The 15,635-nt window shown below is 41.2% G+C and overlaps 1 protein-coding gene across 2 annotated transcripts in view; it reads left to right on the top strand.

Annotated features, from left to right (window-relative positions):
- Window positions 1-3,911: 3,911 nt before the first annotated feature.
- ALG8 (ALG8 alpha-1,3-glucosyltransferase) overlaps window positions 3,912-15,635 on the top strand; it is a 34,543-nt gene continuing 22,819 nt past the window's right edge. Inside the window, exons 1-7 of one of the 2 annotated variants that reach the window (XM_039533812.1) lie at window positions 4,428-4,740; window positions 5,181-5,230; window positions 10,262-10,340; window positions 11,490-11,683; window positions 12,924-13,033; window positions 14,331-14,398; window positions 15,010-15,136. In XM_039533812.1, coding sequence (XP_039389746.1) covers window positions 4,738-4,740; window positions 5,181-5,230; window positions 10,262-10,340; window positions 11,490-11,683; window positions 12,924-13,033; window positions 14,331-14,398; window positions 15,010-15,136 — 631 coding nt within the window. In that variant the 5' untranslated portion in view covers window positions 4,428-4,737. Of the gene's footprint in view, window positions 4,089-4,427; window positions 4,741-5,180; window positions 5,231-10,261; window positions 10,341-11,489; window positions 11,684-12,923; window positions 13,034-14,330; window positions 14,399-15,009; window positions 15,137-15,635 lie in introns of those variants that run through there. The other variant, XM_039533802.1, reaches the window with a different exon arrangement.

The raw sequence follows: 15,635 nt of genomic DNA, 5'->3' as shown, positions 1-15,635 counted from the left end.
GTGTGTTGTAGTTAGGTTGACCTAAATCCCAGTGTAGATGCAGCCAGGTCCAATGGCAGAATTCTTCCATCAACCTAGCTACCACATCTCGGAGATGTGGATTGACTACATCGATGGAAAAATCCACTCCATCAATGTAAGAAGCATCTACACTATGGTACTAAGCAGCACAGTTCCAGCACCATAGCTGGGCCGCTGTAGTACAGACATGGCCTTAATCTCTCTATGCCTCAATTCCTCCATTGGCAAAATGAGTCTCAGTCATACTTCAATAAAGTGCTGAGACCTCCACCAAAGGGAGGCCATTAGGAAATAATAGGGCAGAAAAACACCAGAGAGGGTAGTTAATCAAATATGAGCTCATAATACAATGCCTTTGCCAGCCAGGGCTGTATGCACAACACAGAGGGATCTCTTGTATGACAAAGTTACTATGAAGCAGTTTATTAGAGCCTACCCTTGTAATTCTGCATATGCTACAGGGCTCATTGAAAATGGAAATTGACAAGTTGGAGATGGTTCTGAGATGATGAAGGGACTAGAGGAGATGACATCTGAAGAGATGGAACTTAATGTATATAACCAGGAGGCATTAAGGGAGGTGAACAGAAGGTAGGAGTGGGGTTTGTTCCTGTAGGTGATGGTGGTGACATAAGGAGTAGTGGTATAAAGCTAAAGATGGGAAGTGTGAGGTCTTGTCTTGAGAGAGTGGGATAAATGACCTATGTTCAGAAATAGGGTCGATAATATCCTAGTGGGATTAATAATTCAAAGAAGATCCTGCTCCCCAGGCTGCCAGGCAGGAGGCTGGGACTGGAATGACCCTGCTGGTCCTTTCCAGCTCAGATCATCTATTATTCTGTAACTTGAAGGTGTCCAAACAATGTGACACTGAGAGATACATTGCCAGGAGCCAAAGACCAATGCTTAATTTTCACATACATTAATGTAATCAAATGTTAGCACAGTTCTAGCTGCTTGTACTACGCTCTGCCTTGATAGCTGACAGAAATTGTTGCCTGTTTGAATTTGCTGGCAATAAACACCTGCAATGAATCAGATTTACCCTCACTCTACCATTATGGAGAAAGGGCTACCATGAGCTACGTATTAGGTTTATAGGGAGTGGCAAATTTGATCCTCAACCCATGCAATAAGGACTCTAACACCGTAAACTAAACCTGGGATCATCTTATGCACCGATGCTTCATAGACAAATGGAGAAGCTATGAAAGAGACTGATGTTTTCCCAGATGCCATTATACTTAAAGTATAGGAAATGACACTGATTTATTTTAAAATATTTAACACTCTTAATGCTACAGGCTACATTCTCAAATAACATCCAGATCCAACTATTCTGGGTGGGATGGGCTGCCTATCAGGGCCATAAACATACAGATCATGCTCCCGAATCTCCTTGAGAAGAACTCCCATCAGATGGCTCCAATCCTAGACAACATTAGGAGTGCAGTGGTGTAATATATCCATGGATTCTAAAGAAAGCGAGGAGTCTAGGAATGGACTGCTGGGCACTCTCTTCCCTATTTTCTTGCTTCTGGCTTTAGGATTTTCTAGTTGTCCAGAATTTGTCCCAGATTTGTTAAGAGAGCTCTGCTTTTGACTTACTGCTTTCTGAAAAATATCAGAAGCTGTTTTATTTCCTCTAACTCTTACAGAGTTTATAGTGCATTTTAATTTTGAATTGGTGTCACTCTTTTCTTTCCATAGCTCTTTTCTGAATGTTACTAAAAGTGTATTTTAAAAATAAATAAATGAAATGTAATGAGTGGTGCACTAGATGTAGTGATGGACATAAATTTGTTTGCAAATGAAAATGTAATTTTTCTCCTGAAGTTGTAGCTTATTTCCCTCTCTCTAGGACTTTATATAGCACATTATCACAATACTACCACCCAGAAGGCACTAGTGCTGAGAGCTGCACTAGGAGCAACCAAACTGGTTTAAAATAATCCTAGTGTGGACATGAAGCAGAAGCACAAGCCATTTTAAATCCTAGGCTATAATCTAGACTAGTATGGATGCATTAAACTAGGGGTTCTCAAACTGGGGGTCATGAGGTATTACATGGGGGGGGGTCACAAGCTGTCAGCCTCCACTCAAACCCCGCTTTGCATCCAGCATTTATAGGGGTGTTAAATATATTAAAAAGTGTTCTATGGAGGGGGTCACACTCAGAGGCTTGCTATATAAAAGGGATCCCTGGTACAAAAGTTTGAGAACTGCTGCATTAGACCCTTTAAGGTTTGATCGATTATACTGTGAACAGTTCTGTCCTCTAGCACCAATTCCTGCAAAGATACTGCTATTCAGGGGCGGCTCCAGGCCCCAACATGCCAAGCGCATGCTTGGGGTGGCAAGCCGCGGGGGGCACGCCTGCAGGAAGTCCACCAAAGCCGCGGGACCAGCGGACCCTCTGCAGGCAAACCGCCGGAGGCAGCCTGCCTGCCGTGCTGGGGCAGCAAAATCCCTAGAGCCGCCCCTGCTGCTATTCAACCCATGGCTCTGTACTGTCCCTAAATTTGAACAACCACCTATATGATGTTGATGTAGCAGTTGCATTGAAGGAAAAGAAGCCAATTTAAATACTGTTTGTATGATTTGCATTGATGTAGCACCAACTAGGTACTTTTCAAACATGTAATAAGATGGTTCCCTGCTCCAGAGAGCTCACAAAATGACATGCAAGTGTCACCTGCACACAAACACACCCAGCCCTGTAACAGTTGGCAATTTCTCGAAGGCATCAAAAGTCTTGAGTCTGCAAACCTATAAAAAACATCTCACAGTAGGGTGACCAGATAGTAAGTATGAAAAATCAGGGCAGGGGGTAATTGGCACCTATATAAGAAAAAGCCCCAAATATCAGGACTAGCCCTATAAAATTGGGACATCTGGTCACCCTATCTCACAGCCACCTAGGGCTTTAGTTGTACCAATTAGTTGCAACTCCTGGGAATAAGTTAGCTCAGCTCCAACTGAACTGATGTATTCCTTAGTGGTTTTTTTCTAATGATGACAGGAAGCGATAAGCATTGCAGTAACAGTGAGTTCACCAATACTTTCCCCTCTATCCTACTACGCAAGCCTTGCTTTGGAAGGAATAGTTCTGGGCACATAGGATATAATTTGGGTGGAAGAAGGGCTGTTTTTTCCACCAGCTCAGGGTGGGGAAAGGAGCCTGCTGCTCTCCCACCCAGTTCAGCTCATCATTATCCTCCAGAGCCTGCACTGCTGCTGGGAAGGGCAATCACTGGAACTCTGGAGGCAGCTGCATATTAATCATTATTAATGCAGCCTTGCAAAACTGTCCTTAAAGTGTATTGGCTGCAGGTAGAATATGATTGATTATCCCTCCCTTTCCCATGGGGAGTGATTATGATAGGGGAAGAGAAAACTAATTATTTTTTACTCCAAGAGGCAAGTAGAATTTTGCAAAGGTGTGATAATTATCAGCACTTACAAGATGCCTTAATCACAGTAGGATGTGCTTATGTCACGTGTGTGGTTAAACTATGCAGCTGCTGCTCACCTCCAAGGGTTGCAGCAGGCCTAACACTTCATGGCTGAAATTGTTTTGTATCTCATTCTAATCTAAGTCAAGCCACCACATGGTGCAGGAAGTGGTGTTGAAGAGTGAGTGCTGCTTACTCTCCCCCTTCAGTGAGCACTGACCCAATGCCCCAGCATGACAATCCTAGCTTCATTCAGGACTGAAGCAAACCCCACTTTACAGACACATTAGCGCCTGCGCAGTAGACCTGTCCCCAGGGAGCGTTCAGCGCGAGGCGCAGGGAGCTAACGCACGCGGACTGCGCAGTCCGCGCGTGATCTGGGAAGACGCGAACAGGGGGACATCTTGCGCATGCGCGATGTGGTCGCAAGATTATTTTTTTTCAAACCATCTAGGCGGGCTCGCGCGGTCATTTTCTGCGCGTGCGCGGTGGTGGTACCGGAGTTGTCAGCGAGCGGCGTGTCATGGCGGCGGCGGGCGCAAGCGGCGGTTGCTGGTTCCTGGCTCTGGCGCTCGGGGTTTCCCTTCTCAAATGTCTCCTCATCCCGACCTAGTAAGGGCCGCGAAACCGCCCCGCGCCGGGCCGGCCTCCCCCTCGCCACGTCTCTGTGTGTCCGTGTCCCGCCCGGTCCCCGGGGGAGCCGCGCTAGCAGCCCCGGGCCATCCCGTGCGCCGTGGCCAGGGCTTCCCCCCCTCCCTGACCTGCAGCCCGGGGGGGGGCTCAGAGGTGAGGCGGCCGGTCCCAGGTTGCCTTGGTTACCACCCGTGCAGTGTCGCGTGGCCGTCACGCCTTGTGGTGCCGCCGCCGCCCCTCCCCGCTCGCGTCAGGTGGACACGGGGCTCCTCGCGCGGGCTGCGTGGCGCCGCCTTGCGGACTTGCAGTGAGGCCGAGCCTCCCCATGCCGCTGTTCTGGGGCGTGGGGGCTGCTGTGGGGCTCTTGTATTAGTGCAATGGCTCTTCACAGTCGAGTGCAACCACCTTACACCCACAGAACGGTGCCCCGGGGTTTAGGAAGTTAGCTGGCAACTTGCCCAAAGCAACCCATAAATAGTTACATCCCGTACTAGCTTTTGCTGATTTGGGCTGCAAATTGCCTCCCCACTCTCTCTATTCGTGCTGCTGGAGGAGCTGGGCATCAGGTCACCTGAGAGTCAAAAACCTTTTCCAACGCCCACGTTTGTTTTGGTTTACTTTGTGCTTGATGGTACTTTGTGCTTGATGTCACCCATGAAAGTGATACTAAATTTTGCATATGAGTTTCAAAATTTCTAGGCTTTTAGCTCAGATAGTGATGACTTTAACTAAGCTACCAAGCCCCGAGATGGAAGGAGGCTATTTAATAGGACTACACACTTGTATGATGTGGCATTGTGGGAGTATTTATTTTTCTAATACTGTACCTCGGTTTCATAATTTATCACTTCTGAGACAAATTATAAGTGAGACTCCATCTTCTTTATTTGTCCTGATTGGGAATAAATTTGGGTTTGTAATGATGACAGAGTTGAGAGCAGTGTTACGTGGCACCTTCTGTAGAGACTATTAAGAATGTTCCTAAGCAGCCTGATTGTTGTTTTGACCTCTTAAAACCTCACTTCAAATCTGTGCTAGAGGATCAAAGTATGATGTTGTCTTCTTCCTCAGAGAAGAACAAAATGGACAGCTTTGAGTAAAACCTCTATGGCCATTTATGGGTGTTTTTTTCAAACTCTCTTAAAATTTGTTTTAAAGATGCAGTGTGAAGTCTCTTACTTTTTGTGAAAAGTTTAATAGTAAACAAAAGATGCTTCTAGTCTTAAACTACATAGTTGTTTCAGACATTTACAGAGTGGGATTTTCAAAAGTTTATAAATGAATGGAGCACAGGTGCTTTTAATTCAAACTTAAAACTTAAGTATGAACACTTCCATTTGCTAAATATGATCACATTTATTGAGGTTGTAGGAAAAAACCATCCCGACTTGTAGGAAGAATAGTAAATATGGCAGGCAACCAGCTTGGCTTAACAGTGAAATCCTTGTTGATCTTAAATGCAAAAAAGAAGCTTACAAGAAGTGGAAGATTGGACAAATAACCAGGGAGGAGTATAAAAATATTGCTCAGGCATGCAGGAGTAAAATCAGGAAGGCCAAATCACACTTGGAGTTGCAGCTAGCAAGAGATGTTAAGAGTAACAAGAAGGGTTTCTTCAGGTATGTTAGCAACAAGAAGAAAGTCAAGGAAAGTGTGGGCCCCTTACTAATGAGGACGGCAACCTAGTGACAGAGCATGTGGAAAAAGCTAATGTACTCAATGCTTTTTTTGCCTCTGTCTTCACGAACAAGATCAGCTCCCAGACTGCTGCACTGGGCAGCACAGTATGGGGAGAAGGTGCCCAGCCCTCTGTGGAGAAAGAAGTGGTTTGGGACTATTTAGAAAAACTGGACGAGCACAAGTCCATGGGGCCGGATGCGCTGCATCCAAGGGTGCTAAAGAAGTTGGCAGATGTGATTGCAGAGCCATTGGCCATTATCTTTGAAAACTCATGGCGAACGGAGGAGATCCGGATGACTGGAAAAAGGCTACTGTAGTGCCCATCTTTAAAACAGAGAAGGAGGAGGATCCGGGGAACTACAGGCCAGTCAGCCTCACCTCAGTCCCTGGAAAAATCATGGAGCAGGTCCTCAAGGAATCAATTCTGAAGCACTTAGAGGAGAGGAAAGTGATCAGGAACAGTCAGCATGGATTCATCAAGGGCAAGTCATGCTTGACTAAGCTAATTGCCTTCTATGAGGAGATAACTGGGTCTGTGGATTAGGGGAAAGCAGTGGATGTGTTATTCCTTGACTTTAGCAAAGCTTTTGATACGGTCTCCCACAGTATTCTTGCCAGCAAGTTAATGAAGTATGGGCTGGATGATTGGACTATAACGTGGATAGAAAGCTGGCTAGATCGTCTGGCTCAACGAATAGTGATCAATGGCTCCATGTCTTGTTGGCAGCTGCTTTCAAGTGGAGTGCCCCAAGGGTCGGTCCTAGGGCAGGTTTTCTTCAAAATCTTCATTAATGATCTGGAGGATGGCGTATACTGCACTCTCAGCAAGTTTGCAGATGACCGTAAACTTGAAGGAGTGGTAGATATGCTGGAGGGTAGGGATAGGATACAGAGGGACCTAGACAAATTAGAAGACTGGGCCAAAAGAAACCTGATGAGGTTCAACAAGGACAAGTGCAGAGTCCTGCACTTAGGATGGAAGAATCCCATTCACTGTTACAGACTATGGACTGAATGGCTAAGAAGCAGTTCTGCAGAAAAGCCCCTAGGGGTTACAGTGAACAAGAAGCTGGATATGAGTCAACAGTAGGCCCTTGTTGCCAAGAAGGCTACTGGCATTTTAGGCTGTAAAAGTAGGGGCATTGCCAGCAGATTGAGGGATGTGATCATTCCCCTCCATTCGACATTGGTGAGGCCGCGTCTGGAGTACTGTGTCCAGTTTTGGGCCCCACACTACAAGAAGGATGTGGAAAACTTGGAAAGAGTCCAGCGGAGGGCAACAAAAATGATTAGGGGGCTGGAGCACATGACTTATGAGGAGAGGCTGAGGGAACTGGGATTATTTAAGTCTGCAGAAGAGAAGGATGAGGGGGGATTTAATAGCTGCTTTCAACTACCTGAAAGGGGGTTCCAAAGAGGATGGATCTAGACTGTTCTCAGTGGTAGCAGATGACAGAACAAGGAGTAATGGTCTCAAGTTGCAGTGGGGGAGGTTTAGGTTGGATATTAGGAAAAACTTTTTCACTCAGAGAGTGGTGAAGCACTGGAATGAGTTACCTAGGGAGGTGGTGGAATCTCCTTCCTTAGTGGTTTTTAAGGTCAGGCTTGACCAAGCCCTGGCTGGGATGATTTAGTTGGGAATTGGTCCTGCTTTGAGCAGGGGGTTGGACTAGATGACCTCCTGAGGTCCCTTCCAACCCTGATATTCTATGATATTCATTTCCTTAGTATGTTCATAAGTATTAGTTGGAGTAGCTCATTATTAATACTGTCTGATGCTTCAGTCTGTTTCATATTACATAAAATCTTTCTCTTATGTTCATGTGAAGTTTGATTCTACAATTATAAAGCAGAATGGTTTGATTTTTAAATACGTTTCTTGTTAATTTTGTAACATGAGCAAAGGACTAAAAAAAACCTGACCTTTTTGTAACCGCACTAGAACTTTAAGACAATTTACCCTTGAGGTAACCAGAAGCATTACATATTTATAATGCAGCTTTAATAATTTGGCAGACAGCTGTGTCAGATCAGAACAACATCTGACATGAATCTTCCAGTAGTCTATCTAATAGCTTTTACATTTCTGAGTAACAGGAGTCAGCGTTTCTGTAAATTGGGACTGTTTTCAGTTGTCAGGCTCCCTGTACAATATGAATACTCTCTGCAGTGAGTCTTTGCAATGGGTTCATTAAGATGGGAATAGTGTTATCAAAATGTTTAAATCTGATGCCAATACTTAATTTTAAAAAATTCTTTACACTTTCAAGTCATTTTGTAGTACAAATTGTTTTTGTAATAATTTCTGTTGTCGAGCAACTAGAGTAAGGTTTGTAATTAGTAATGCTAGTGGTAAAACGTTATAAACTAAATTAGTCCTATGCAAAGTAGATCTTTCTTTAGCTATGTATGTTGTATGTTCTCCATTGTTTTATATCTATATTTCTAACAGCTATTTGAGGGATAGCTCAGAGCATTGGCCTGCTAAATCCAGGGTTGTGAGTTCAATTCTTGAGGGGGCCATTTAGGGATCTGGGGCAAAAAAAACCCCAAACTGTCAGGGACAGTACTTGGTCCTGCTAGTGAAGGCAGGGGGCTGGACTCGATGACCTTTCAAGGTCCCTTCCAGTTCTATGAGATAGGTATATCTCTGTATAAGTAAGTAAATGACCTGGAGGATAACACTGTTTTAAAGGAATGACCAACATGCGTTTGTCTAGAACAAATCATTCCAAACCACCCTAATTACTTTCTTTGACAGGGTTACTGGTCTTGTGGGTAGGGGGAATCAGTAGATATGATATTAATATATATTATTAAGGATTTTGACATAGTGCCACATGACCTTCTCATAAGCAAACTAGGGAAATGTGGTCTAGATGAAATTACTATCAGGTGGGAGCACAACGGGGTGAAAGCTGAACTCCAAGAGTGTCAATGGGAGGATGTATCTAGTGGGGTCCTACTGGGGTGTGTCCAGTACTTTTTAATATTTTCATTAATTACTTGGATAGTGGAATGGAGAGTGTGCTTATAAAATTTTCAGATGATGACAAGCTGGGAGGGGTTGCAAGCACTTTGGAGGATAGGATTAAAATTCAAAACCTTGACAAATTAGAGAATTGGTCTGAATTCAACAAGATGAAATTCAATGCAGACAAGTGCAAAGTACTTCACTTAGGAAGGAAAAATGAAATGCACAACTACTAAATGGAGAATAGCTGCCTAGGTGGTAGTATTGCTGAAAAAGATCTGCTGGTTATAGTGGCTCACAAACTGAATGAGTCAACAGTGTGATGGAAGTTGCAAAAAAGGCTCATATTTTGGGTTATATTAACATGAGTGTCGTATACAAGATATGGGAGGTAACTGTTCTGCTCTACTCAGCACTGGTGAGGCCTCATTTGGAGTGAGGCAGTGGTTCTCAAACTTTTGTACTGGTGACCTCTTTCACATAGCAAGCCTCTGAGTGTGACCCCTCCTTATATATTAAAAACACTTTTAAATATATTTAACACCATTGTAAATGCTGGAGGCAAAACAGGGTTTGTGGTGGATGCTGACAGCTCGTGACCCCCCAAGTAATAACCTCACGGCCCCCTAAGAGGTCGCTACCCCCAGCTTGAGAACCACTGAAGTAAGGTATCCAGTTCTGGGTGCCACACTTTAGGAAAGATTGGACAAATTGGAGAGAGTCCAGAGGAGAGTAACAAAAATGATGAAAGTATTAGAAAACCTGACATATGAGGAAAAGTTTAAAAAAACTGGGCTTATTTAGTCTTGAGAAAAGAAGATGAAGGAGGTCCTGATAAGTCTTCAAATATGTTAAGGGTTGTGGTAAAGAAGACAATGATCAATTGTTCTTCATGTCAGCTGAGGGTAGGCCAAGAAGTAATGGTCTTAATCTGCAAGATTTCTACAAGAGAAATTTATTTAGGTTAAATATTAGGAAAAACTTTTTTACTATAAGATCTGAAATAGGCTTCCAAGGGAAGTTGTGGAATCCTTATCATTCAAAGTTTTTAAAAAAAAAAACAGGTTGGACAAACATCTTTCAGGGATGATCTAAATTTACTTGGTCCTGCCACAGCACAGGAGGCTGGACTTGACTTCCAGCACTATATTTCTATGATTCTATTACTTTAAAATTGCATTACTTCAAAATAGGAACTTCAGCCCCTGATGCCAAGCAAAACTGAGAGCTATAACTGGATCCTAATATTCCTGTTTGTTAGCAATTTGTCAAAACCAAGATGACTCATGCTCTCTTATAGTTACTACTCAGGCTGCTTTTTTAGAATTGCCTAATTACCACTACGGTTTTGATGCAGCTAAATCCACTGGATTAGCAACACAAATAGTTTCTTTCTGATTCTTTTCTGTGTAACTGTAAATGGTTGAGTATTTTGAAAAAGATTTTTTAATCTTTAAATCCATACATACCTTATTATTAATGTCCATATTCTTTGCAGCCATTCCACAGATTTTGAAGTACATAGAAACTGGCTTGCCATCACTCACAATTTACCAGTCTCTCAGTGGTACTATGAAGTAAGTTCTTGTTGTTTTCATTTGCTTTTTAATTGTGTGTGAATTTTGTGCTTATTAGAGACACCAGTCTGACATCCTGAATGAAGTCCTTTCTTAACATAAAATATACATCATGGATACTGATGGTCAGTAGTTGGTGGTTGTTTTGCAGTAATGCTCAGGGATACCAATCATGGATCAGGACCTCATTGTGTTAGTGTGATCTTCTCCTCAGGGCACCCAGAACCGTAAGACACAGTGTTACTCTCGGTCTCAGAAATTTCGGGAGAGCTTTACTAAAACTTAAACTGTGTCAGCTCCCTGCTATGCCAGTCTGTTAGCTTAGCTGAGGGGAGACACATCATTTTGACATATACCCTGAGATGGCTTGTAGTCAAACTAAGAATAAGGTTATTACTAAAATGCGTAGATTTAAGTGATACAAAGCAAGAGTAACAGAGACAGGAACAGTATGAAAGAACCTGAATGAAGCAGTTCACAGTGGACATCAGTCCACATCAGAAAAATAGTTGGCACGCTTGTGAAGAGAGAGCTGTTTTGTTCTGTTATAGGTTCTTATACTGCCTTCACTGTAGTATCGATGATGATCAACATTTACAGGTAAGCAAAATAAGAAAAATGCTGCTTGAGAACTTATTAGAGTTTGTTTTAAGGATATTTACTTTGTATATTTTGACATGTGATGTTGATAACTTGTGTTATAAAGTTATAAAGCTTTAACTTTTTGAATGTCAATGCCTACTGTCACTAGATTGTCTGCCCACCCCGCCCCAATAATTTATCATTATTTAAATTGATAAAAATTGAAAAAATGCTTAAAAATAAACAATGATATTATCAGTCAGTTGTAAAAAAATAAAATGTGAATTCTGCCATAGCTACCCATTGCCAACACCAAAAGACTTCCAGTTTCTCCATAAATACTACCATCTCATAGCAGAGCTGCTGAAGTCATTTTCAGCATTGTACAGTTGCTCAGTTCCATTGTGAAGTAGGATTGAAATCAAAGGTATTAGCCTTTGTTTGATGCTGGCTACTGGAGTGAACATACCAATTAATCCCATATGACAAACTTTTCTGTATATAAATCTCTATGAGCAGTTGTCTTGATCTTCAGTTCTAAATTGGTAAATCTTATTTTGTTTGTAGGCAACTTCTGAGTGGACCTTGGATTATCCTCCGTTCTTTGCTTGGTTTGAATATGCACTTTCACATGTTGCCAAATACTTTGACCAGGAAATGCTGGTTATCGAAAATTTGAACTACTCCAGTCAGGCAACAGTCTTCTTCCAAAGACTTTCTGTCATCTTTACAGATATTCTCTTTGTGTATGCAGCCCATGAGTAAGTCTCAGTGTTCTGTTCTTTGGGGCAGTGGGGTGTCTCTTTAAAGTATTGAGTTTTCAGAAATGAGCAGGTGTTAATCACAAAGGTGTCTACATATAGACTTGTAAATGTGTAGAAAACACAGTTCGCTAAACCTATTAAAGGAACAAGTGGGGGTGTGTAGCTAAGATAGAAGACCTTATTTCCTCTTTTATCTGGGGAGTCTAATGTTGTGGGCACAATTCAATTTATTTTACACATTAGTTACCTTCTCTCATATGTAATGTACTTGGTAGTTTAAGAATTCCGAAGGAATTCAAAGCTCAGACTGGATGACCTAAGTCTTTTTTCACCCTGTTATGATTCTAAACATGAAAGAATCTCATTCATGTAATTTTGACATCTTGTTGCATATTAAACCATTCTTTTCTGTTGGTCTTGTCTTCCAAATTTAACTTTTTATTGGCAATTAGTTAAGCAGTCTTAATAAAAGTTCATAGCATATTTAAATGTACCATGGATTTGGGGGAGGGCAAAGAGTGTGTGTAATCTCTCACGTTGGGGGCGGGGAGAGAGAGCATGTACTTTGAAGAAAAATATGTTGCCCACCAGAGTGATTTAGAAATAGCAAAATCGTACAACACCACTCCACTCAGTATGAGTATAGTGATAGATTCTGTATTTTTTAAAGTCCAATGGAAATAACTTTTAAATAAATACTACTTTGCATGTTGCATTCCAAACACTGTAGTGTGCTAAAGCATGAGAACCTGGTAATGAAATTTACTGACTGTAAAGTAAATTAAAAGTTACGCTGATTATTATATTTTCCTTCTCCAAGGTGCGAGAATGCAAAAAAACAAATTAGATTTTCAAAATTCTTTGATTTAATAATAAGATGATTATGGTTGTAACATAGACAAGGAAAAAATCTTCTAAAATTGTTCTTAACCTTAAAGCCCTTATAATTTTCTGAAGTCTGATACTTTCTTCTTGGGAAGTTAGTCAGATCTTCAGAGTTTTGTGTTTAAAAAAATAAACTGTTCCTATTTTAGGAAAAACATATTTCCAGTTATACAGTATGTCATTGTAAATTAATTTTTTCTTTGATAATTTGAATGAATTATCAAAAAATTGCTATCACTTTTAGTAACTGGCATATGGCAGAACTTCCCTGAAGAGATCATTTTCCATGTTAATAATATAAATTGGTCTAAAATAAATAAATCTGTGTTACTGTTTGATTTCCTTCATTCAGATGCTGCAAATATGTGAATGGGAAACGACCTGGAAAAGAACTTCTGGAAAAACCGATGTTTGTTCTTGCTGTTCTGCTCTTATGGAACTTTGGCTTATTAATTGTGGATCGTATCCTTTCAGTTAGTTGTCAAAATCTAGCAAGACTTCAAACAAATCAAATACAATATATATACAAAAACCACTGGCAGTGTCTAATCTTAGTCAGAGCTAATATTACTCTTGATTGCAATATATGTGTTACTGTTTGGGTTTCAGGGAAGTCTCAGCTGAGTAAAGTTTCATTGTAACAATATATTCAAAGTTTATTTGTAAAAGTTCTCTGATCATGATTATATAGCTCTAAAGAGTTGGATTACAACTAGAGCTGGTCGGAATTTACTGATTTGGCAAACCTGAAGTGTTTCACAAACTTCTTCAGGGTTCAGAGGGTCCACGACTCTGGGGCAGTCAGCCTAGCAGACTCTTTTTGCCTTTGATTTGTTAGTGTGCAACCTAGAACTTGAATGAACTTTCTTTGCCTTTAATTTTCAACATTTCCTTTAAAAGAAAGGAGAAAGTAGAAAATGATAATGCTAACTAACAGATCTAGCAGGCATCAGTCAGTCTTGGCAAAATGTGCACTGATGTAGCTAGGAGCACTTGTTAGTGGCAGTTAATATACATTAAAAAATGAGCACTTCAGGAGCTGCGTGAAAATCCAGTGCACCTCAAGAAGTATGAACTCTGTCATTATATTTTAGCTGCAATTTTTGAACATCCATGACTTTAGATTTAAAGTGATATTTTCCATCCTTCACCATGAATATGTACTCATCAGTGAGGTCCATTTCCATTCCAAATTTCCAGCATGCTGTTACGTTTTTTGTTATATGTGTAGTGTGGAAATATAGAAGGACCATGGCAGCAATTATTTTTACAGCAGAAAATAACCATTTGTGACAGTTTTCACCACAGCCCCCTCCATAGGCAACTCAAACACCTGAATATGTCTGCTTCAAACACTTAAGTCACTTCTGGTAAGAGACTAACATTTAAAACTTCAGCGAAAAGGGGGGATTTTTCATCAAGTGAAAATGGTGATGGAAGAGGATAGTGGAGTATAATTGAATCCATTTAGCATAATAACCTTGTTTATAGTGTTTTTTGTTGAGTTCCATAATACACGTAACACTTTGCTATATTACCTGCATGTAACCAAGAATTTCTTAGTGGGGTTAAGCTCTGCAGCTTGTATATTTTCTAATTAGAACGGATAACAAAAGGGTAATTTTATAACTAACTTGGAGTCATAATTTAGGAATGTTTCCTTGATTATAGTTTCATTTGATCTGTTTGCTGATTGTGGACTTCTGATTTTGTCCAAGCAAACTGACGGTAAAAAACTTCTTCCTTGACACAAGTTCAGATATTCACTTTCAGTACAATGGCTTTTTATTTGGATTGATGCTTCTTTCTGTTGCTCGATTATTTCAGGTAACCATAAAATCAAGTTGCAATGTTTTTGTTGTCCTGTGACAAGACTTTTAACCTTAATCATGGGCCTGCTCCTATTGTAATAAGTGGGAGCAGTTCTGAACTGCTGCCCACTAGAATTGGATCTCTTAGTATTTGTTCTGGTTTTTAGTTCATTTGGCCATAAAATATTAGCTGTGCTGTGAAGACAGCATATCTGCCCCCTGTGAGAGAATGAGCTCCGTGTATTGCTGTTTAAATACACAACTTCTTCCTAGTTGTTACTTGAGGGAACTCAGCTGTTTTGTAGGGAGCTACCAGTCTTTTGGCAGGAAAGATTACCCTGAGGAAGGGGGTTTATCTCTGAGGCTGGAGAGATATGAGGGATCCCCTGGGCTCCAAACACCCCTTAAGGTCAAGAAATTATCTTGTTTCCTGAATCTACCCTGCTCTGGCCTAGTTTGTTCTAGGCAAATGGAAAAAAATACCCATCCCTGCATTCATACATGAAATGTTTTGATGCTTTAGGCAATGGAGAAAGGTCGTCTTTGAAACTGCTAGTGTTAAGGTAGAATGAGTTTAAATGCAGCTCTCATGGGGTTTCCATCTCTACAACTTGTTTTTCCATTTAGAAAAGGCATTTGGAGGGTGCTCTTCTTTTTGCTGTTCTCCTGCATTTCAAACACATCTACATCTATGTAGCCCCAGCATATTGTGTGTATTTGCTACGATCCTATTGTTTCACTGCAAATAAGGCAGGTAAGTTACTGATCCTTCCTTAATGTGTTTTGTATTAATGATGTGTGAGAAGAGGGTCCAGGAGGTGTAGAAAGACATGACATTTATATTCAGTGCTAACCTGTCATTACTGTCCTTGAAATTCTCTTTTGTAAATCTGACATATTATCTTGGCATGAAGCAGTATGGTGATGAGGAGTGATAAGTCCACATTTACTCAGTGGATGCAAATGAAATAGAAGCTTTGATTTAAAGTATTTTATTGGAGACTGTTTTTAAAGTTGCTCTTGAACAAGCTTCTCTTTCTCACAAGTCATTTCCGTACTTCTAAAGACTCAAGTCAAGCCAAGACTTTGAACAATTTGAGTGCTATAGAAAGCTATTCTGGAGAGATGTAGGATGGCTAGATCAGTGGTTCTCAACTTGTAGTCCATTGACCCCAGGGGGTCCGCAGACTATGTCTAAGGGGTCCACGAAGGGTTGTCGTTACCATAGAACAGTGGTTTTCAACCAGTGGTCC

This window comes from Mauremys reevesii, linkage group 1 (assembly GCF_016161935.1).
Source record: "Mauremys reevesii isolate NIE-2019 linkage group 1, ASM1616193v1, whole genome shotgun sequence".
NCBI lineage: Eukaryota > Metazoa > Chordata > Testudines > Geoemydidae > Mauremys > Mauremys reevesii.
This window is presented reverse-complemented; position numbering and strand designations above follow the sequence as displayed.